The 22,559-nt window shown below is 41.5% G+C and overlaps 1 protein-coding gene across 10 annotated transcripts in view; it reads right to left on the bottom strand.

Annotated features, from left to right (window-relative positions):
• The window catches only part of TCF20 (transcription factor 20), a 131,491-nt gene that overhangs the window by 23,361 nt on the left and 85,571 nt on the right, over window positions 1–22,559 (bottom strand). For 9 of the 10 annotated variants that reach the window (XM_037387627.1, XM_037387619.1, XM_037387625.1 and 6 more), the window contains one exon: window positions 16,803–22,442. In XM_037387627.1, coding sequence (XP_037243524.1) covers window positions 16,803–22,406 — 5,604 coding nt within the window. In that variant the 5' untranslated portion in view covers window positions 22,407–22,442. The remainder of the gene's footprint in view (window positions 1–16,802; window positions 22,443–22,559) is intronic. The other variant, XM_037387629.1, reaches the window with a different exon arrangement.

Genomic DNA, 22,559 nt, shown 5'->3' with positions numbered 1-22,559 from the left:
CCTTGCTTGCATGTGTGGCTTTTGCTTTACCTATTAAAATGTCTTTATCTCAACCCACGAGTTTCCTTAACTTTTACTCTTCCAGTCCTCTCCCCCATCCCACTGTGAGGGGAATGAGTGAGCAGCTTCATGGGGCCTGGTTGCCAGCCCAGGTTAAACCATGACAGGTAACTGAAGGGGGATTGAGATCTACAGAATTAAGCATGGCGTGCAAGGGGGAATGATTCTTAGCCATTTCCAAGAAGGAAGAGCAAATAACAGGTTAAAATTTAAAATAGATCCACTTTTTTTCACACAACAAATAATTAAGCTACAAAAATCACTGCCAAAGAATGCTGCACCAGCTAAAAGATAAACGAGTTCAAAAACAGATTAGACAAATTCATCAAGGATAGGTATGCTATGACCAGTTAAACACAGTAATGTGAAAGAGACTACTCTAAAGCTATGGTTGCTGAAAGGAGGCAGAAAATATGCAAGCAGCACTCTGCACATGCCTGGTTTACTACACATGTCTGAAGATAACTGCTCCTGGCCACTGCTGGAGACGGGACACCACAACAAAACATACTTTTGCACCCGACTGGAATGGCAGTTCTTTTGTAGACCAAGAGATCTGATTGTGAAATTCCACAATGAACGATGAACAAGCCCCCAGCACCACCACGCCACTATTAAAAAGAATGTAGGCACCCAGAAATTACACTGTTACTTTACAAGTTTTAAAGACTCTTCAGTCTCATCCCCATAACAGGAATGCTGAGCTAAACTGTAACGCTATATAAAAGGGCTGAAATTTGATCTAAGCAATAAATTCAGCTTCACTACTCCATACAAGCCTAAGCGTTCCATTCAGTGGAGTGCTCCAAGGCTTAAATGTGCACCAACATGCTCTAGGAGATGAGACTGGTGAAAAGTTGAGAAAGTCATGGAGGAGGATCAACTGTCCCACCTCCCAAACAATGGAAGGAGAAAAAAACCCACCCCAATGAAATAAGGACCAAGCATAACTGAATCTTCAGTTATGATAGATACTTCAAGAATAAACTGATCATTAACTAAAACAGAAATAGCAAAATTAACAAAAAATAATAACTTTAAAGGATAATGAAAAAGCATGTTTAATTTCAAATTAAGCAGGCCAAGTACACACCTTTGTAGCCATTTTGTATTTTAAAAGGAGTATTAAAATAATACATTGACTACCAAGTCCAAGAAGACAAGAAATGTATACATCTTGTTTCCTTTGATGACAAAGAGCCACCCTGAATGAGTGAAACATTTCAGACAACCACTTATAAAATACAGGGATTTGAATTTGCTAAAGTATGCAAGTCTAGCAGAAAAAAATTATACAGTTTATGTTATCTTGGCTATTCATTTGGGGAATTAAACTTGCAATAATAAGTTCAATTTAGTTACGAAAAGGTCTGAAAGACAGAAGAGCAGTCACAAAAGAGGGAAAAGAAATTCACATTTTCAAGCAGTGATTATGTGATAAGGGCATACAGCGTTGCGGGAACAGCACGGTCAGCAAGAGAGCATTTACTCCAGTTGGATTTTCTGCCAGGACAAGCTTTCTTTCCTGACCATCCTGGGTACTGATTACAGAAAATACCCAAATATATGGTGAACTTTTACTTGGTGCAAGGTCTACCGTGTGCAGTATAAAGCAACAACATGTGATTGCGTTAAAACAAAGCAACATCACTACCATATGGGAAGAGTTTTTTGATAAATTAAATAATTACCAAAAGCTCTCCCCTGTAAAGCAGTACCTTTGAATACTGGTAACTGGAGTGACATAAAAAAGGAAAAAAGATTACATAAACAAGAAAATGCAATAAACTCAAGGAATTTGTTTTCAAGACGCAAACTGCATGACGGAACCAGTACTTCTCTAGTCAAAGGGAAAAGTGATGACGCTTAGTATTTACCAAAAGGCTCAAAGAAAAAAAGGTCTAGTTCATTAAGAACACAGTCACTATGTTATTAATGGTGGTGGATTCAACAGAAACAAAACCTTTTTAAAGGCTTAAAAATACAGAAATGCTTTTGAGCAAGTGAAACTGTAAATGGAAAAGATCTGACAAGGTATTAAATACCTATGCAACCTGGCAGGAAAAAGGGTGCAGCACAAATCCACCCCCGCCAACAACTCAAAAGACTCGTAACACTGGACAGAAACAAACCATGTGTCATTATTTATAATAATCTGTGCAAGCCCTTGTCGTAAACAGAGCCCCACTGTGCAAGACACTTTGGTAAGACAGAACAAAGCATTGGTGGATGCAAAGGGATGAAATAGCAATGGTAAGACTGAGCCAGTAGTGTTGGGCAGGGTCCACCGCAGCAGCAGGCTAAGCATATCCAACTGTTAAGCAGAAATCACAGACAAAAAAGGCTTTGAAGAAATGCATGAAGAAAAACAAATGTAAACGTGCAGTGTTTTGAAAGTGAGGCACTTCATTTAGGAAATTATAAAATTAGCTAGGATGCACTAATTGGAAGAAGACTGTAAGTTCTTGAAACTGAAAGAAGAAAAAGAAGCAGGATGAAGGCAGATGAAATAACGATGAGTAACTTATGTTCGAGGCATAAGAGGAAGCCATCAGATCAATGTGAAAGAGGTAGGTATGCAAAAATGATAGTTTAGGGAAAAAATTTTGTAACAGTATTGCAAATATACATTTACTCATTCATACGAATACCGATTCTTAAATTATGGTCTAGAGAGCTTCTCCTATTGTGCAGGAAAAATATACTCCACTGCAAGTAAGGATAGGTAAAAAAGGTACAATGCCCATCTTACCGGAAAATGAACAAGTTGCCTCTCTAGAAAAAGGCTAGCTAATAAAAATACTGCTCAATACTGTTAAAAAACGACAAGTAGACAGGTCCCCCAGAAAGCTGCTGAAGCAGTAGCTGATAGGAGAGTTATAATGAGTAGCAAAGTGCACAGAAATATTCCTGGGGTCACTGGTGGCCCCAGGAAAAGCAGACAAAGATGAGCAACAATAGCAGGTGAAATGAATCCAAGAAAAGAGGTAAAGATACAATGCTTGCAGAAGGAGAAATGTCTGCAAGTCAGTACATCTCTTTTTAGTGATAAGCCGTCAAGTAACACATCAGTGTAAAATAATAAACAAATAAATTGAAAAGATACAAGCTCACAAACCACAGAAAAATAAATAATGACAGTTGAAGAAAACTAAACAAATTAGTAATACACATTGATAAAACTACCTCTGATACAGAGGAGGTGCTCTATATAAAATAACGCTTGCTGGCCAAAAACCTGAATAGGTTTGAAGAGGAATATGTTATTACACCATGCAACAATCATCAAGAAAAAACCCTACAAACCATAATGATACATGTGCTGCTTAAACTACCCATTACAATAATAGCTATTTTTCACTAATTGTAAGCTAAATTTATTAAAAAATATCTAAGGTCTGTAGGTTTGCCAGAGACACACAACACAGGAAAACTTTGTATGAGCTAGCTGCAGTTTAGAAGTGGCAGCGAATATAAATAGCAGCAGCAGAAGTCCAAGGCCGGATGGCATTCCAGCTGGATATTACAAAGCAGCTGAAGTAGTGTCAGTAGTTTCCTTAAAGGACAGACTTAATGTTGTTCTCCTGGGGGAAGAACTTCTTCCGTCTTAAGAATTATGGAGCTGCATGGTTGTCCCCACATCTGAAGGGGAAAAACCCCAGAATCTAACAAAAATCTTTCAGGCTCAGAACACTGCTGCATCGAGGTAAAGGCAGTAATTCTATCTATTTGCAAGCCATGTCTTCAGTTTTTATAAATCCGGATCAATCTATACTAAGATAAAAAGGACTGGTATGAGCCATAGACTACTAGAAATCAGTCACTGTGCAAGATCAAAGGGAAATTTTTTCACCTGAAGCAGAAATTGAAGGATTCAGGCATTTTCGTTTTGTTTTTCATTTGTTTTACACAGGCCCACCCCTTCTCATTTCTTATTCCTCTGTCTTCTAAAGGCGGTAGCCCAAAAGCTGAAGAGTAAGTCAGTAGTAAAGTCTTGTTTGTTAGACAGCTTCACAGACTCAGAATGAAAAATCCTTCTTTTAGCATTACTCTTGAAGCTATTTGTTCAGAAAACTGAATTTATTGGTAACTATTCAAAACTCCTGTTCCCCAGGAACTGCCTTTGCAGATTTCTGCTTAGAGGAATAATACCATGTGGCATTGCTAAAGAATCCTTATTCTCCCCAATGATAATGCATGACACTTCAAAGAAGAAATAATTGAATTTAAGTGTGGGAGTTAAGACTGCATTAAAACCTCGTAAAATAGTTTTATGTACCTATAACGTGGGTACTGGGATTTTTCTAATCTAACCTAAACAATTTCCTAAAATTAGCAACTAAAAAAAATTGTTGGTTTTCTGGAAAGCATTGGTTATGCATCATGTTAACCTTGAAATTTTAGTGATCAAATTTAACTTGAAGAGTTATTTCCCAGAAAACATTTAACTATTAAATACAGTAATGAATTTACACATTATAGCAATGAATTCAAGTTAGGATCTTCAGCATTTTAACTTTCTACAAGTAAAGAGAACATCAGATGAACACAAAACATTTTTGTTATCTTCTGTGGACCTGATGCTAAATGACACACGAACAAACTTTAAACTTCACTTCTTACTATTACATCTACACACCTAAAACATGCAACCTTGTATTAGCTCCCTAATCTTCCAATTTAACTAAGAACATCTGATAATTTAAACACATACTCTACTTTCAATTTTCAAAGCACCCAACAAATTTGTCTTAATGGTCACAAAATAAGTGGTTTTAAAGCCTGCTTTACAGAATAAACAATTGACTTGTCAAAGGCCATGCAGGGAATTTCTGACAGCACAAAATCTTAAAAATTCACATCTCTCACACCTGAACTCAAGTACATGGAGTCATCTTTCCCTCCCATTCCCCCCCCCCTTTTTTTTTTTCCCTTTTAAGTTTCACATTGAGCAGCAGTGTCTTCAGAGAAAGTTTCTGTTTCAAAGATTCATGCAAGGATACCTTCCTCCTCCTTCCCCTCCCTTAGCAGCAAGTCTTTTATGAAGCTGGACAGTCTCCTTTAATCATCAGTAACTTTCTGAAACTTAGCAAGCACGAGTTCTCAGTAAGAAAGAATAAAGGAGTCAGAGGTGCAAGAAAAGCTGCAATTAACAGCAGTATAGTGCAAAGTACCAACTAAACTACATTTTGTGAAATGATACGCCGTGAGAAAAAGACAAACATATGGCTGAGTTAGAATGAAGCATAAATCAAAAGAAAGTATGCAAGGAGCTAGATACAGGGGAGAAAAAAACCCTCACTAGTAGTAAGTGAAGACTGCACAACCAGTTTTTAACATGCACCTTTAATACTTTCTCAAACAGAAGGAAAGCTTTAGGACACAGACAACAACCAACTGGTTGAGGTAAGACATAAGTGTATTTATGCTACACTCAGTTGTGCAACCAGACCTCTGGAAGACATATGCAATCTATTTTTACCACTAGTAGCTCAGATACTGACAAAGAGTGCAGCTGCAGCACACAGCCCTAGGCGGGCTTTGCCATTCACCACAGCCTTTTTATCTTGACTAGGGCTGGTATTTTACGTTAAGTCCTATGCTGTTATGTCTTCTCTTACCAACAGTTTAGCAAGTCTGAAGACAACTTAAGTGTATCTACACGATTCAAGTCACTGAGCACTGTCAGAATTTCTCAAAAGAACCTGAAGTTATTTTAGTCCTTTTAGCAGAAGAGAAATGCCTGCTTTAGGTTACTTCAGCTGGCAAATTCAGCCAGAGGAGGGGAGGAAGCATCCTGTCCCTAATGCTTCTTGGTCATGGAATAATAACAACTACAAAACAAACCCACCTTTTCATATGCTAGACAACAAGATGGTTGCGCTTGACATCAGTAATAAATACTGTAAAGCTATATAAATTTGAGAACCACCTTAGACAAATTTTAAAATGTACCTTTTATTGAATTTACTGGTTTGTGCACTTATTAATACCATTCTGGAAAAATTTTCTATCAGAAGTCATGGTCTTGACCAGTCCACTCACTTCCAGACCATTTTAAGACATCAGTTTGTATTTGCTCAACCTGCTGCCCTCCTCCTATCCCTAGCTGGGGCATTCCCCTGTGTCAGTACTGACACTAAAAGTCAAGAAACCTGGTCCAAGAAAGCCAAAAAAAATAGCTCGATAAAAATGAGGAGGGCAAGAGAAGGGGTGTAGAATTTGCTGGCCAGATTAGCTACCTGACTTGGCTCACTTACAGAGCAAGTGCTGGCAGAAAGGGAGGCACAGGGGAGAAGAACAGCTTCTAACAACCCTTAGCATAGATGAAATTACCACATTTCATCTTCACAACAGACTTCTCAGCGGAACAGAAGTGGTTTACAAGGGATACTCTTCTCTCTTTCACACCTTTAACAGCAAAGGAGACTTGACCTTTTGCTATATTCCTACCTCCTGCTACTGTCATCTTACTCCACTTAGGACCTCACATCCATTTCACTTTGCCCAGCCCTTGCCCTGCATTCATCTTTCCCCTGATTTACCCCACCATGGCACAAAGCAAGGAAGAGTGTTATTGCAGTAAAAATGGGGATTTCATCAAGTTCAGGGAGGTAATTTGGAGTAGTTTTAGTTGTGGCAAGGAACGGCATAGAACTATGAAAACCAGCATTACTGTGAGAGCAACTCAGAACTTCAAAGGGCCCTTTGAAGGAGACTATTGGTTTTGCTAACTCCCTACATGAGGGCTAATCCACAGCCAGTCCCTGTGCCCTATGTCCAGGCTGTGCTGTTCTGGCCAGTGTGCTCCGTTTCCCACTCCCATCTCCCCTCCTGGGTCAATGCTGCAGTAGGAAGAAGCTGTGGAGGACAACTATCATTGGAATTCCCATCCCCATATCCCCCAAACAACTTTGTGCCTACATCTCCAGCTACGTACCTTCTCAACATGGCTCAAGCCACTTGCGCTCACCCATAGCTTTAGCAATACAAGACTAATGTTAAATGCTAATTGCTTACTAATGAAAACTAATCATCATGCAATTAAACTTTAATCACTAAGCAGCTGGCTGAGATCCAATCCGTAACAATGAAGGTTCATTAATAACTTTTTTCTAAAGTGCTCTATCCATGAAGACTATCCTATACTTCATAGAGAGTCCAGCTAAGTGTATGAAGTTGTTTGAAAAAAAGTATTTTCCCTGTCAAGAAAGAAAAACTACCCAAAGCATAACAGTGTAAGAGTAGCATAGTTTAGATTTGCTGAAAAGGATGGTTTTAAAATTAAGATTGAAGGAACCCCAGCTCCTGGTTTCCTCCACAGCCTCAGGCAAAATGTGCATCACAAACAGAAGCTCTTTTCTCCAATCCTTGTCTCTGCAGAGTAACATTCTTAAAGGCAAAAACCTGAGTTTTAATTTTGCTGTAGTTTCTAAAATTGTTACATGAAAACTCATCACAGTTCAGTTTTATTTTCACTCATCTTTCTAAACCTAGGGAAATTAATCTAAGCTGTTTCAGAACACATTACTTAAATATACTGGGGTTATGTAACTAGGTTTATAAGGGGCAGATAAGATGAAAATTTACTTTTGAAAAGAAAAAAGTTTTAAACCTGCTTTCTATATTATACTTAGTTTTTTGGGTTTTTTTATCTCACACCAACATCAGTGTCCCAGCTGTGCCTGCACCATTCCTACCCCTCTCCGGCTAATGCACAAAGCATTATGCTTATATAGCTTTTCATGAACTTGGTTTGCATTACAGTGTTTAGAGAGTTTTCCTTTATTATGAATGGTAGAGCATCAGTATAGTTGAAGCTTTATTTTTACTTATTCAGTGATCAAAGGATTCAGGATAATGTTTATTTTAAAAATAAAATGCAGAAACTATTTTTTTTATTTAAAAAGTCTTACAAAAGACAGAATGTAATTCTAATAATCCATACAATATTATATAACAAAGTCATGAATTCTTAACTCCAAAAATTAACCTCTCAAACTGAACAGGCAAAGAAAGATCCAAAACTAAATATTTTTTTTCAAAATCAGTTTAAAAGTTCGCATACAACTAGGCAAAAATGCAAATATAGACTATTTTAAACACAAAGGCATAGGGCAGAATAAACTTCGAGTTCTTGATTGTCCTTCAACACTTGTTAGTAGGATTCTTCTAATGAAGTTAAAGGGATACAGCTCAAGTAACTACCATCTGGAATTAGTCCACGTTAAAAAAAGTTAGTTCAGCTTAAGTTAACAGACCACCACAAAAACAGCACAACAACCATCCTCCCCAATTTTGGGGCATCTTAACAACCTTTCTGCCAGCACAGCTTAAAAAGATACAAGCTAAAATGACACGTAAACGGAGTGTATGTACTCACTATTAAGAATTTAGCAAGAGTTTGTGATATCTACGGTAACAGGCAACTTAAATCTTACAAGGACTGTGTGAGCCTGTGGATAGCTGGACAGAAGCACTAAAGCTTTGTTTAGAAGTCTCCTGCACAGAGAAGGCCCCATTCACATTTGGAAACGCTTTTTAGAAATTAAAATTACTTTAACATATTTTGAAATGAAGTTGTACATAGATTTCAAGGATCCATGATGCTTTACAGAAAGGGCACAACTGTGGAATGAGCAAGCTGCTTTTTACATACAAGTTGCCAGTGTTCCTGGCTACAACTAATCTAAGTGGTTAAACATCCTATTCTTTCCCAGCATTCTATTGTCAGTAAATCTATTTTCTGCTTTCCTCACTCCACATGCTAGACTAACAGTAAAATATAAACCCACATGCAAGCACAAACATAATGCTCATACTTCGGGATAAACTAATGGCAAACAAGTCTGCTAGTAAAGATGCACAGAAATTGCTTATCTACTTACCCACCCTTCATTTCTCTCTGCCCCCACACAAAAGATCAATACTGGAAAAGTCTCTCCTCTTTTACCAACATCATCTTTATGTTTGAGACTTCACCTAAACTGTACTTCTCACCACCTATAATCCCTGATCACTAATACGTTGTACCAGTTTTACCCGATTTCTACTCACAGTAAAGCCAAGGAAAGCCACCTTCATTTCACAATGTAATTAATGGCTTCTAGTCACTCAGCATACCGATATACATGTATCAGAAACATCAGTGTGGATTCTGTCTGCTCACCTCTGGCATCTGAAGCTTGTGATACCCATACACAGAGCTGCTGTGAGTTACAAAGCGCTGTAGCACTAGTCATTCACACTCCTACCAGAGGAAGGCAATGAATTGAGATACAACAGGGGCTCGTATCAGGTTCTCATCTCTGTGGCAGCACACTCTTATAGATCAGGAGTCATAACAGCACAGAGAGTTTCAGCAGCACAGCAGATGGCAACGCCCGAGAAAAATGAATCTGAAGTTCATTATTCAGCCTGTCTTTCAGAATTTCTTCTCCACCCATAATATCATGCTTCCTTATTTTTGTAACACTGCAGAAGAAAATTAAAGATGCTGCCATTTCCCGAGGAATGAAAATGAATGTTAAACTAATTATATTAAGGACTGTCTTCAAGAAAGAGCAAGCACATTTCCAGCAGGGGCAACTAGGTTTGTGCACATAGTCCATCAATGAAAACCAAGAACTCTACCACTTTATGGGTAATTGTAAAAGGTGCCTCAAGATTCTGTGTCATTCCACACTTGAGGGGGTTAAAGCATACTAAAATCTGTTGCCAGAGATAAAAATAAGCAGTGTTTTCAATATACCCTTTTTAAACCACTGCTAATGGGCAGTTTTTAAATTCGTTACTGGTTTCCCTTTCCCCCACAGTGAAAAATTAACAAGCTCCAGTGTCACTTCTTCCTACTCTGGAAATTTTTCCCTACTAGTACAGGTCTGGGTGTAAGAAACACAGGTTTTCCTTCCTGTGTTTGTCACGCATGTGGTCTTTGAAGCAGCAGATTACTATTTCAACTGAACCCTGACCTGATGCAGAATTTCACTTGAGGGGCCTTTTTTTTTTTTTTTGAGGGGGGGGGGGGAGGGGAGGAATAGAGGTTTGGTTCTGCACATTTTTTCTTTTCTAAAAAGAAGGATAATGAATAAATGGCAAGCATTCATCTCCCAACACTCAGAAATACTAGGACTGTGGGCCTAAACTACTTTCAAGTAGTGCTGACACCTGGGCACGATTTTGTTTCATGTCTAACTTGATCTAATGGTTATAACCACCAGCAGAAAGGGCCTTCCCTGTCAGACACAGCAAACAGTTCAGAACAGCCATCTGAATCTGCTTAATCTGGCACAAAGATCCCCCACCCCAAGCTAGTCTTCTGATGGATTAGCCAGCTAAAAATCAACCCACCGTGGAAATGCACAGTTGGCAGATCTAGCACAAGCAAAACAGTGGAAGCAAGCAGCTTGCAAAGAGCAAAAAGTAGGATCATGCCTCTTGACACCAATTCACTCCTAGGCTGGCTTATAGATAACAAAGCACACCTGTGCCAAATGAGACATTCACAATAAACTGACATCTTTAGACTCATGGTGCTATGCTACTCAGGTTTCTGGGGCTAAAAACTGTTTTGCCAGAGGTAGTTAACCTTCCACAATTTTCTCAGTTCATACCGATTCCCTAGTTCAAGCGTTTGATTAGCCACGCAGTTAGGAACCTTTTAAAAGCAATTACTTACAGAATGTGAGAGTGTTTTTGTTAGACTTTGATTTCCCAGATCTGGGAATATAAATAGCTTAATTTCTAGTGATCCCTCTAGGCACCTTTCTTTACCCAATTTACAGCTAGGGTCCAGAAGAGTAGAGGTGAACAAAAGAAAATGGTTCTATGAAAGCAGACTAAACAAAACATTATAGACAGGCAATCCTTATTTCCTCTGTGGTACAAATTTCCATAGATACCATACTGTGGAAGTCTAAGTGGTCAAGAACAACTTTTCTGTGTAAAACCAGAAGTCGTTCTCCATAGAATCTGGATAGTGTACATAAATCTACCTTCAGCTCTAAAGACACACTCAATGTAAGCCAAAAAACTGCTACTGCCCAACAGCAGTGAAAAATTCAGATATCTAAGTTACCAATTTGCAAAGAAAGACAGACAGGAACTTCTGTGGGTTTTAAGAACTTTCTCCAAAGTCAGTCTGACCTTCTGAACAGGCTGTTAACAGTCCTAAAGGAGGCAGATTTCTCCTCTTGAAGTAAGCAGGAGGCTTTCAGAGATAATCCATGGAGCTGGACAAACAAAATTCCATTTTGGTGAGAGAAAGCCCAGAATCTCCTTCTATTATACTGTAGGTCATGGGCAGATTTTACCCTTCACTGCTTATTATTCTTAAGTTCTCCTGACTGAAGCCCAAGACAATCCTTTCAATAAGAAGCAACATAGGAAACAGGTTCCAAGGACTTCTTTCCATGTATAAGGATTAAAAGATTCCTCAAGCTAGGAACGAAGCAGAGATTGATGAGAAAAGCATTACATTCTTTAGACCTTTTCAAAAGAGATCTTTAAAAGAGAAATAAACAAGTATTCCTTTCACAGGGAAACAAGAGCTACACTTATCTTCAGCAAGGTCAATTCTTACAGTAGGGAAGGGGGAGAAGGAAAAAAAACCTACACCAACCACAAGACTCCAAAACCCGTAAGTAATACCTGTACTAAGCCAGAGCCTCTGCCTTGCAAAAAGCAGTGCTTTATAAAACACGTTTCCAAGAAACAACATACCACTCCTAGTGAACAACTTTTTAGAAAACAATAGAACTATTTTCTTTGATTCTGCAACTCAACCTAACACAAAGAACATTCTCTACATTGTTCTACTCTTCACTTACAGCTAAAACTTAATACCGACAATAAAGACCAATTCTTTAGAACATTAAATCTGCTGACAACTACCAAAGTAAACCATAATTTTGCTCGTTTCAAAGGTAACCAAGATTTCATCTTGCATGAAAGTTTCTCATGAAAAGGAAAACAATGAGAAGATAAACAAGATAGGAAGCTGTTTCTTAAAAGTATGTATAGCAACTGCATGCAACTGTTAGTTTTCCAAACGTATAAATGCAAAGAAATGCTTGTCATGACTGTAAAAAGAGAGACAAAAAAATTTCCAGAGGAAGAATATGGATGCATTTTCAAACCTGCTGCAAGATTCTTAGTATCAGAAGGCAAAGATCTTACCTGGTATCATTATAATCTGCTTTATCTAGTCTAAAACATGTGTCTGGCCACCTTCAATATTTGAAAGCATTTTATAGGCAACAGGATCATCCAGCACTAGGGGGACAGTATTTTTTTAGATCAAGACACTTCATTAACCTTGGAGCCAAAAATTACTAACTGCAAGAAAGCCAGTTAGCACCCTTACTATGGTTTAACAAGCAGTTTAAGAGAGAAACTACTTGGCAGGTAGGTCCACCTGCTGGGGTAACTAAATTGAAACTTAAATTAAGGACTATTAAACCATTCTGCATCTGAAGCAGTCCAGTAAATCTGATCAGCTACTCATGTTCTTAGAACCAAGAAGCCTTCTAGAGTGGCCAGAATAGGAGGAACAACTTTTTGCCTTTGAGAAAGGCAGATTCTAGCACTTTGGAAATCAGCTGGACTGCCGCTTAAAAGGTAATACATTCACACCATTTCCAGTCTAGGGTGAAATCAGACTTTAAGGAAAGGTCAAAGCTCAGGAGAGTCACTTCACAGTTTGATAAGAACGTATTGTCTTAAAAAGGTTTATCTCAAATTCTTCTAGAGCATTTAGTGTATGTCGATCTTTCAGCAACCTCACAAACGTTCTAAGCCTTGAGATTGACTACAAAATTATTCTCAAAAAAGTGTAGCGAGACACAGACATTTATTCATATAAGGACCAGAAAATTCAACATAACAAGAAAAATGCTTCAAATTCCTTCCTGAATCTGGAAGGCAAGGATAAACAGAGGTGTCGGGGGGAGGGGGGAAATCTATAAATTTCCATGTGAGAAAACAGATGAGTTTGTGTGAGAAGAAATACAGGGAGGGTTACTTATGCCACTACCTCTACATCATGGTTCAATGGTTTATGGTCTAAGACTAGAAGTTTAAGTTTCTATGTCTATAGTAGGATGCTGCATAAGCAACAACAATAGAACCAGATCTCAAATAGAAAAATAATATTTCAACTCCTTTAATGGTATGGATTCAGTTTAAATTTGGTGAGCATTTGCCCTTTGTGGGTATTACAGTGTACAAAGATTTTAAATTATGGCAGTATTTCATTTGCAGAGAATGTGTTACACACATGAATTATTCACTTGCAGGCTCACGACCCTTCATATACCATAAACTAATGTCCTTTCTTACCCTAGACCAAATCAAAGACCTAGACTCCTGTATGCTTGTGCACACATCTGTCTACTCTCTCCGGCTAGCAAGTAGTTACGTGATTGGCACATCTGCTTTTGCAGGACACTAGCACTGATGGACCGCACATCAGAGGGAACAAAAAGAAAACGCACTTGCAAATCAAGGAAGAGGTAAAGAAAGAGCATACGCAACAAGCATAAGAAGTCAGCCGTCTGAGCCAGAAGGCTATCCTCAGGCAGCAGGGCAAAGGAGTCTAGTTCAACAGAGCCTTCCCACTGCCTGGGGATGGCTTCTGGCAGGTACACCTCTGAATATCCTGACTGCAATCTTCATGTTGCACATAACTGTCCCCTAACTGAAAGGGAGGATATACTGCTTCCAGAGAAGAATACAGCACTCAAATTTGCTACAATAGGATTAAAAGGTTAAGGAAAAAATAATGCTAGGAGAAAACCTATTCCATTATTTGTGACACAGGTGAAAGAGAAAGATGGATTACTCTCAGGACGTAATGCAGAAGAGCCCAGCATTCTGCTAGGATACTTGTTAATGTATTCGTATAAGACATTATCAGAATAAAGCACAAGAAACACACAAGAAAACAGTCCCTGCCTCTGAAAGTTTAGATTCTTATAATTAGATTAAAACCAGACCCAGACAGAACAGTGGAGAGCACCAAAATGCTACATATTACTTCCCATAAACAAAGTAAGCATTATTTCTTACAGCCTTAAATACAAAGGATTAGGAAGAAATAACTTCTAAATCGAACGAGAATGCGAATCCGAGTGACAAGAAAATCAGAACAAGATGGCAGACAGTGGAGTAAGGATGGTGTAGATTAAGAGCCACATTTTGAAGTGACAGTCTAAGAACTCACTATGAATTCAAGAACAATTTTTAAGTTTGCGGCAGAACACATCATGATTCTGGAGCAAAAAGGAAGCTTCACAAGACTCTAGAAAAAAGTGACCAGGTTATCAAAAGCTACCCAAAAGCATGGTATTCCAGGATAAAAAGAAGGAAAGCACAAGCAGAACTTCAATGAAACCCACACAAAAAGCTGGGAGTAATAAACAGCCTCTGCAAAAAACAGTGGAAAGAAAGGAGGTAATCAAAAGAGGACACAGACAGGAAACAAAGATGGAACAACACTTCCAAGAGCAGCACAGCTGATAGTGACAAATGTAGCTGACAGGGAAAGGAAAACGAAGTACTGGATCTGAACCTTAGCTAGGAAAAGATCACCATAAACACTGACTATAATTGTAGTAGAGCACAATTGAAGTTGCAGGCCAAGAGCCCCAGACAATGCACTCAAAGCACTTTGAGATGAAAAAAGGAAAGGAAATTAAGAGGTAGTTGCAAAGGCAAGCAAGGCCACAGGCATTTTGTACAGTTCTTTTTTGAAAGAATGGAAAACACTCATGTCTACAGGTACTATCAGGGAAAAGCAAAGCTAGGAGTTGAGCAAGTGATTAAAGGAAAGAGGTAGAGAGAAAGGACACAAGGTTCAAGCAAGATAAGGAGATGTTCTTGTATGGTGCCATAAGGGCAGATGAAAGGGTTAAGAAGAGGAGAAAAACACGCCACCTTCTGTGACAAACATAACAGTTGGAAAATAGCGATAAAGGACAGGTCAAAGTGTATTCAGTCAGAAAGTCATTAAGATCCCATGCAGAGAAAGAACTAGATGTCAAACAACATGCAAAATCCATATAAAAATGTTGTGGTTAACAGGCTACTATTCAACAAGTTTGATTAGAGACCATCAGCCTGGCATATTTCTGCCAGGCATACACCCTTTGCAGGTACAGGAACACAAAAAGGATGGCTGGAGGATAACTCAAGTGGTTCAAGAACTTGCATAAAAGGCATTTGCTGTTGGGAAAACAAAAATCATAAATGAAATACACAAGCTAAAAACAGGGAAAAGGGAAAATCAGGCTGGAATGATCCAACTTCAAAATAGTGGTGAACTACAAGACATACAAAAGCATGGCCACATGGCAAGTAGAATCCAGAGGGTGGTGGAAATCCCGGAGGAAACCTTGCCGTTATCAGACAAGAAATTCAGCAGTTGCATCAGAACTAGCACAAAGGCATGGCTTGATGAAAACCAAATGAAATTAACTGACTTTGTTTAATGAGAGGCTAGAAACAAGAATGCAGGCCTAATCAAGTTAGGGCAAAGAAGCATGTAATTACTGTCAAAGAACAGTGAGTGAAAATTCAGAACAAGCCAGGAATCAAACTTGAAAAGAAAAAGCTCACAGGGAAGAAACAAGCATGCTGGATGTAACAACACAGAGAGAAGAGAAGATAAAAACCAGATCCTAACACTGTTTAGAAAAGGAAAAATCTGAAGGAGACAGGAAAAAGTAGTCTAGTGCCTCTTCCACAGTCTGGCCTAGGACAGAGAGCACAAAGCAAAAGGTAACCATAAAGAAAGGGATGCAGCACAGTGATGATGGCAAAACAAGCCATGTACATGCGGTTTTAAAGCATCAGCTTCTGTCTCAGAAAAATCAAGAATAGCAAGGATCTCCAACCACAAGCAGGCAGTTGTGAATAAAGTTTTCTCCTTGACCCTGCTTTGATTTTACCTACTTCTTTTCACTCATACACTCACACTTCGGAGAAAGTCAATTATCAGTATGATGTGCGACATAATTCGTATTGAATTCATCAATAATAAACCCACCCATGATTCACTCAATGCTTACATACCTCTCTGCAATTCTACTCTATCCACTTTATAGCAACTGTAAATTCTCCTACGGCCATGTAATATGTATTACGTTCACGGAATAACTTACGTTGGAAGAGACTCCTGCTAAAAGCAGAGCCAACTGAAGCTAAAACCAACTTCAGAGGTCAAGTGGGGTTTGCTTAGGGCTTTGTCCAGTCACATTTGTGCACCTCCAAAAACATATTCCACAGCTTCTCTATCATTCACCCTCCCTCAATCCGATGTTTGACCACCTCCACTGTGAAATTTTTTGCCCAATACTGAACTGGAATTTTCTTTGTTGCAATTTGTGTCTGCTGCCACTTGTCCTTTCACTATATGACCCTAAGAAAAGCCCTAGAAAATACTAAATATCTAATAGGACAGAATAAGGAGGGGGGAAAAAAGATCACTGTAGTCACGACGAAGCCTTTGGACATCCAGAACTTTTAGTAGGTAATGAGCATCCAGCTTTTTGATGCCTGAAAAATTTGTCTGGTCAGGTGCGGCAGAGATCTAAATGAGGCCATCAAAAGGACATCACTAGACATTTATTTAAGATGAAAGATGATTGTTAAGACACAGGAAAAACAAGAAACAATGGTATTCCAAATGGTATGCATACTGCAAATGAAAAAAATAATTCTGTATAGTAAGGTTAGGTACTCACCATCTCTCTTGCAATCTCCACAGCTTCCTGCAGCCCATAGAGCCTGCCACAGACCAGGTAGATCCCATTGGCCCAGAGAATACAACCCTCATGGACCCAAAATTCATTGCTGTCAAGAGGTAGTTCAGGAATTTGTAACTCCAGCTCAGTGCCACCTTCTGAAGTGGGCATAGAGGGTTTTGTGTCCAAAGGAGTCTTTTCACCACCACTGCCACCATCAGTGGTTGCTTTTTTACAAGAAGCTCCCCTTGAAAGTGACCGAGAGGCTCCGCTACAGTCCTCAGAGCGGTGCCGCCTCTTAAAGCGGGGATGAGCAGCTAGGCTTCTTTGTTCCTTCTGTTGTTGCTGTTCCTCCTCCTCTTCCGTATCTGTCTTGGAACCATTAGAAGCACTTTTGTGCCGTACCTTGACCTTGCTCTGCATTTCCATGGCCCTCTTTGGAGGTGGGTTCTTGGGCAAGGTGGCTGCGTAATCCTGGGGGTAGAAAGGACCAAAGAGGTCACCCATGTTGCGATAGCTGGCCCATTTGCCACACAGGCAGCAAACCAGATGCCCTAAGACAGAAGACTCTGTTACTACAGGGCCCTGCAGCATGAAAGTTGAGGTGGGCAGCACTTTGCTCTCTGCGTTGCTAGGAGGGGGTGTTGAAGACCTCTGTCCTTTCCGACCCCTCACCAATTTGTTCTGCTCCTCTTCCTCTGCATTAATGATTGTGCACACAGCGCCTAATTCACACTTGTTTACCACATGAATATAAGGGAAAAAGGACTTGTTCTTGGAGTCAGTTTTATCTACAGACTGGGTAGCATATTTAAGCTTGATCTCTGGTTCTTGAGGCTCCACAATTGGAGCAGCCCGTCTAGGCTTCCGTTTCCGTGGCTGCGCTGCAGGTTTTCGCCTCTCCCTCCTTTGCCTCTTCGGCTTTGGCTCACCACCACCTACCCCTTCTGAAGACTGTGAAGGTACTGGTGGGGGTGGTGGGGGCGGTGGCAGTTGCTGCTGTTGTTGCTGCTGCTGCTGCTTCTTCTGCTTGTTCACGCTCCCAATTGGCCTCCCCTTTTTCTTTCCAGAGGGAAAATATCCCTTTGGAGGGAAACCATCTGGCTTGGGTGAAATGTTTGTCACATCTCCATCTTTTTCCTCAGACTTTGGATTTGGTTCAGAAGTAAACACACTCGAAGGGGAAATTGTTTTTGAGTCTGAAAAAGTCAGAGATCCACCTCCACTTACAGATCCATCAGACCTTCCCTGACCACCTGACTTCTGAGAAGGTGGTGGTGCTGCACTGGATCCTGCTCCTTCTTTACCAATACTGGCAGTTTCAGGGACCTCTTTCTTGGTTTTATCATCCTCACTGCTTTGCCACTCTTCTGAAGATCTTGGAACAGTTATTTCACCAGTTGTATCCTGGCTTGCTGGCCCCACTTGATCTGATGATATCTCTCCTTTTCTCTTCTCAGCCTCTGGTCCATGTCCAGACACACCTCCCCCTTCAGGTCCACTCTTAAGGGACAGGATGTCATCAAGAGTGACAGTATCTGCACCAGTTTCAGCACTGTTGGTAGAAACACTTCTCCTAATATTGGGGGATGTAATTTTTTGAACAATAGCTTCCAGTTTTAATCCTCGCCCCTTTCTTGGGGGCAATATTTTGGTCTTAGCCGGGCTTGTGAGGGAAACAGCAGGGCAATTCCTATTATCAGGACTTGGCAGGTCCTTGAAGGAATCACCCTTTGCTACTGACTTGCCAACATCTTGGCTTTGAGATGAATGGGCATAGGAGTTATACGTTTTATCAGTTCCTTCTTTTGCTGAAGTCATCAGTCGCCCTTTATCTTCACTGCCACTGTTCTTCGTATCCTGTGGCTGTCTTTTGGTAGGGATGGGCGAGATGAAAGAACGGACTCTTCTCCTCATAATTAATGGATTTTGAGGAGACTGGTCTTCCTGGCCAGGGAGCCTGAGCATGGCGTTACTAGGCTTGGGCAGATCTGTAGATTCCTCTCGTCGATGCCCATCGCTTTCTTGAGGACAAAATCTTTTTTGGTTGGCTGCTCCGAGAGGGCCACTGCTTTTGGCAGGAGAAGTTTGCCGAGAGAGGTCCCAACCAGATTCATGATGCTGCAACTTCTGGTTGCCATGTTTCAGTTCAGTGCATTTGCTCTGAGTACTGTCACTCCCCATAACACAGCGCCCAGCTTCCTGGCTTCCAGTATCATGGTAAGAGCTACCTTGAAGGTACATCATTCCATCCTTGTCATTTTTTAAGGGACTCCTTACTCTTTCCAGAAACTGCTGTTGTCTTGGGCTCTTCCTTGCTCCTTCCTGCCTGTGCTGAGCTGCAGCAATCACACCCTGAGCAGTGCTGCTTGCCCAATCTTTGTATTCTTCCTGCTGTTGCTGGTATATCTGTCTCTTGTAATGATACTGGGAATTTAAACTCTGGTTAGGGTCACCAAAAGCATGAGGCCTAGCATTTGTGTGATATGCTGAAGCCAAAGATGGGCCTTCTGAATTCTGAGGGTAAGCAGAATGCAAGGAACCTCTGTTAACTCTTTCAGATAGTGTCATGTGTGGGTTCATGTGATGCAGATCTGTCCCTGGGCCTCTGCTTCTGCCTGGTGACATTTTCAGCTTATCAGCAAGGTCCTGAAACTGAGAAGGTGATTTACCCCTGCTGCTTCCAGTTCTGCCAGGTGCTCGTCTCATTTGTGTTGATCTGCTGTCCTGCTGGGGAATGTAATCTGGAGCAGCATCGGAGACGGCAGCTCCGGGGCTAGCGTTGCCTCGGAAAGATTCATGCTTGATGCCAGCAGGATGACAATGGTCTCCTGTTTTTTTATTATTGAGACTAGCTGAGCTCTTTGACTGTTCAAAATCTTCTTCTTTTATTTGCCCACTGTGAGCTTTCATCTTTGTTTCCATGGATACTAAACCACCAGGGAGTATTACTGACTGACTTAAACCAGGGGCAAGACGTTCACTCCTTCCACTTCTGGCCTCAGGACCCATGTGCCCCATTGGGTGAGGGCCAGGATCTCTGACAAGTTGCCTTAATGGAGATATGTCACAGATCACTGATCTCCTCTCTGAGAGTGCTCCTCCTTCATGGGCAGAAGACTGAGACTCCACATCAAACTTTCTAGCAATAGGGTAATCAGCTAGATTTATCTGCTTCATGTCAGAAGCTGTGCTGCTAGACTTCCTATCCCACGGACCCCAGTGAGGGCCTTCCAGGAGAGACCCCATACTTTTATTTAAGAGGCCTCTATTGGTCAATTCATTGGTTTGACTAATTAAGATATTGGGCCTCATGGCTCCCTCTAAACTCCCAGCCATCCCAGAATGCTCTTGTGCATTCCTAGAATACCTTCTGTCTGGATGATGGTGGTACCCCTGTAAGACCTCCTGTAGGAGGCTGGGAAACTTCTCATTCCGGCCTTTGCGCTCACTGTGCCCTGGAAAATCCCCTTTTTCTTGACCAGAAGGATACTGTGGAAAGCCACCAATATTTCTCTGTATGCCAGCTGCTATACTATCCTTGTAGCTGTATCTTAAACTACCAGGAGATTTGGAAGGTTCTGTTCTTGCAGGAAAATTTGGCCCAACAACTGCATGACCAGGCTGGCTGTTCCCCTCTCCATTGTGGTTAGTGTTATCTCCACTTTTGCTCCCTTTACTTCCTCCTTGAGTTTCTGCCTGTGCCCCTGTATGCCCAGCTTCTTTCGTTCCACTAGCACTAGCTGGTGCCTGAGTGGCTGTGGAAGCATCTTCTTGTGCAGGTTTATCTTGTCCGCCTGACTTTTCTACTCTTCCTGTCATGGCTTCCCGGGAAACAATCACCCCAACTGCCTTTTCATTCACTTTTGGGGCATTTTCCACGGCCACTACAGCTTCCTTCCCATCAGGGGAGGCCACCTCTTCCCTAGCTGCTGGGCTGCTGCTGAGTTTTGATGGCTCATTCTGAGAGCCTTGTGCTGGTGAGGAGTTGGATCTCTCCAAGTTACCCCCTTTGTAAGTGTTGTCTGAGCTGGTGCTTTGGCCACTCAGCTGTCTCACCCTTTCCCCATGATCCTCTGAACTACTGGAACAGCCACCATCAAGGGACTCTGCCAGGGGAGACTTGAGCTGCTCCTCTGCCTGAGAGGAGCCTTCTGAGTTGGTGCAGCTGTCAGCCTTCTTAGACGAGGATGACCTTTTGGAATTTTTCTTCTGAGGTGCCAAGGCATCCGAAAGCAACATGTGCTGGACTGTATTGGGCAGATTGGCCACTTGAGAACTAAGAGCACTCAGGCTGCTCAGCCCTGGATCTGTGAGCCTTTTTTCCTGCAGTCCTTCCAGCCCAAACCCTTTGAATCCCCCTGCATGAGCATTGGGGCTTGGCATCATAGATGGCGTAGGACTAAGCTGAGGCATCATCTGCAGAATTCGGTTTCTAGAACCCATAGACATGTTGCCTTGCCCACACTGGAGATTTTCTCCACCTGGCATGAGTGGAGAAGGGGTAGAGCTGCAGCTTGGAGACTGAACCACAGATGCTGCAGGAGATGGATTAGAGATTGGACTGAAGTTTTGGTGGAACTGCATCGGTGACCTTACAGGAACTTCAGTCTGGCTGTACTGTCCCACTTGACTTTGAAGAGAGAGCTTGGTGGCAGCATTTGAATACTGCATTACATGCTGAGGTGGGTGCTGTTGCTGCTGCCCCTGTTGCCCACTTTGGGGCAGCTTAGACTGCTCGAAGCTTTTCATAGGTTGAGTCTGAAAGCTGTAGTTTGACTGGGTCCCATATGCCTGTGCATTGGAACCCACAGCATGGCCTTCATACTGCGACCCAGAATTCACACTGTAGCTTCCATCATAGTTCTGTCCTGACTGGCCAAAACGCTGCGGGGAGGGGAAAGAGGAGGATGATGACGATGAAGGTGGCTGATAGTGTTGGCTGAACTGACCCACTCGTAATTGGTACCCAGAAGCAGAGGAAGGCAGGGTGGATGGACGCTGCATTGGCTGCAAGTGTGAGGTGCTAGAAGCAGACTGGCTGGAAGCCTGGGGTAAAGGCTGATGAGATTGATAGATCTGCTGTCTCAGCTGCTGCACCTGCTGCTGCTGGCCAGAAGCCTGCTGCTGATACTGGGCACTCCCTGGAGAAAAAGGACCAGTATAATCCTGTTGATAGTGTGATACACCCCCAAGGGTTGAATGCTGTGTTTGAAACTGGCCCACATGTCCCTCACTCCCATACTGACTCCCAAAGCTACCCCCTTGAGGGGGCCCATAGCTCTGTACTGGTCCAGAAGGCCTGCGCTGAGGTGGCTGCTGCCCTCCTGACACCACTGGATCTTTGTTGGCAGCCATATAGTAAAACTCTCCTGCTTCTTTTCTGAAACCTTGGTAGCTCTGATGGCCAGAGCTCTCACCAGGCATTGCTGTAGAGGCTCCTGTTGCTCCACGACGTCCACTGCCAGCACCTCCTCCAAAGCTCTGGAACATCTGGGCCTGCTGGCGAGGGCTGAACTCTTCCAGTCGGGATGAACTGTGCACTTCCTGCGGGTAGCTCTGCTGGTTTCCGTGATAACTACTTTGCTCCCGAAAGGACTGCATGCTGTTCAGCAGCAGAGCGGCAGCTCAAAAGCCCTCCTAAATGGGAGAGAGAGAAAGAGAGAGAGAAAAAAAGGTATAGCACCCATATCGTAGCAGTCACATCAATACCACTGCTCAATTTCACTGTTTTAATAGCAATTAAAATTTAGTATT

This window comes from Falco rusticolus, chromosome 5, assembly GCF_015220075.1.
Source record: "Falco rusticolus isolate bFalRus1 chromosome 5, bFalRus1.pri, whole genome shotgun sequence".
Lineage (NCBI taxonomy): Eukaryota > Metazoa > Chordata > Aves > Falconiformes > Falconidae > Falco > Falco rusticolus.
This window is presented reverse-complemented; position numbering and strand designations above follow the sequence as displayed.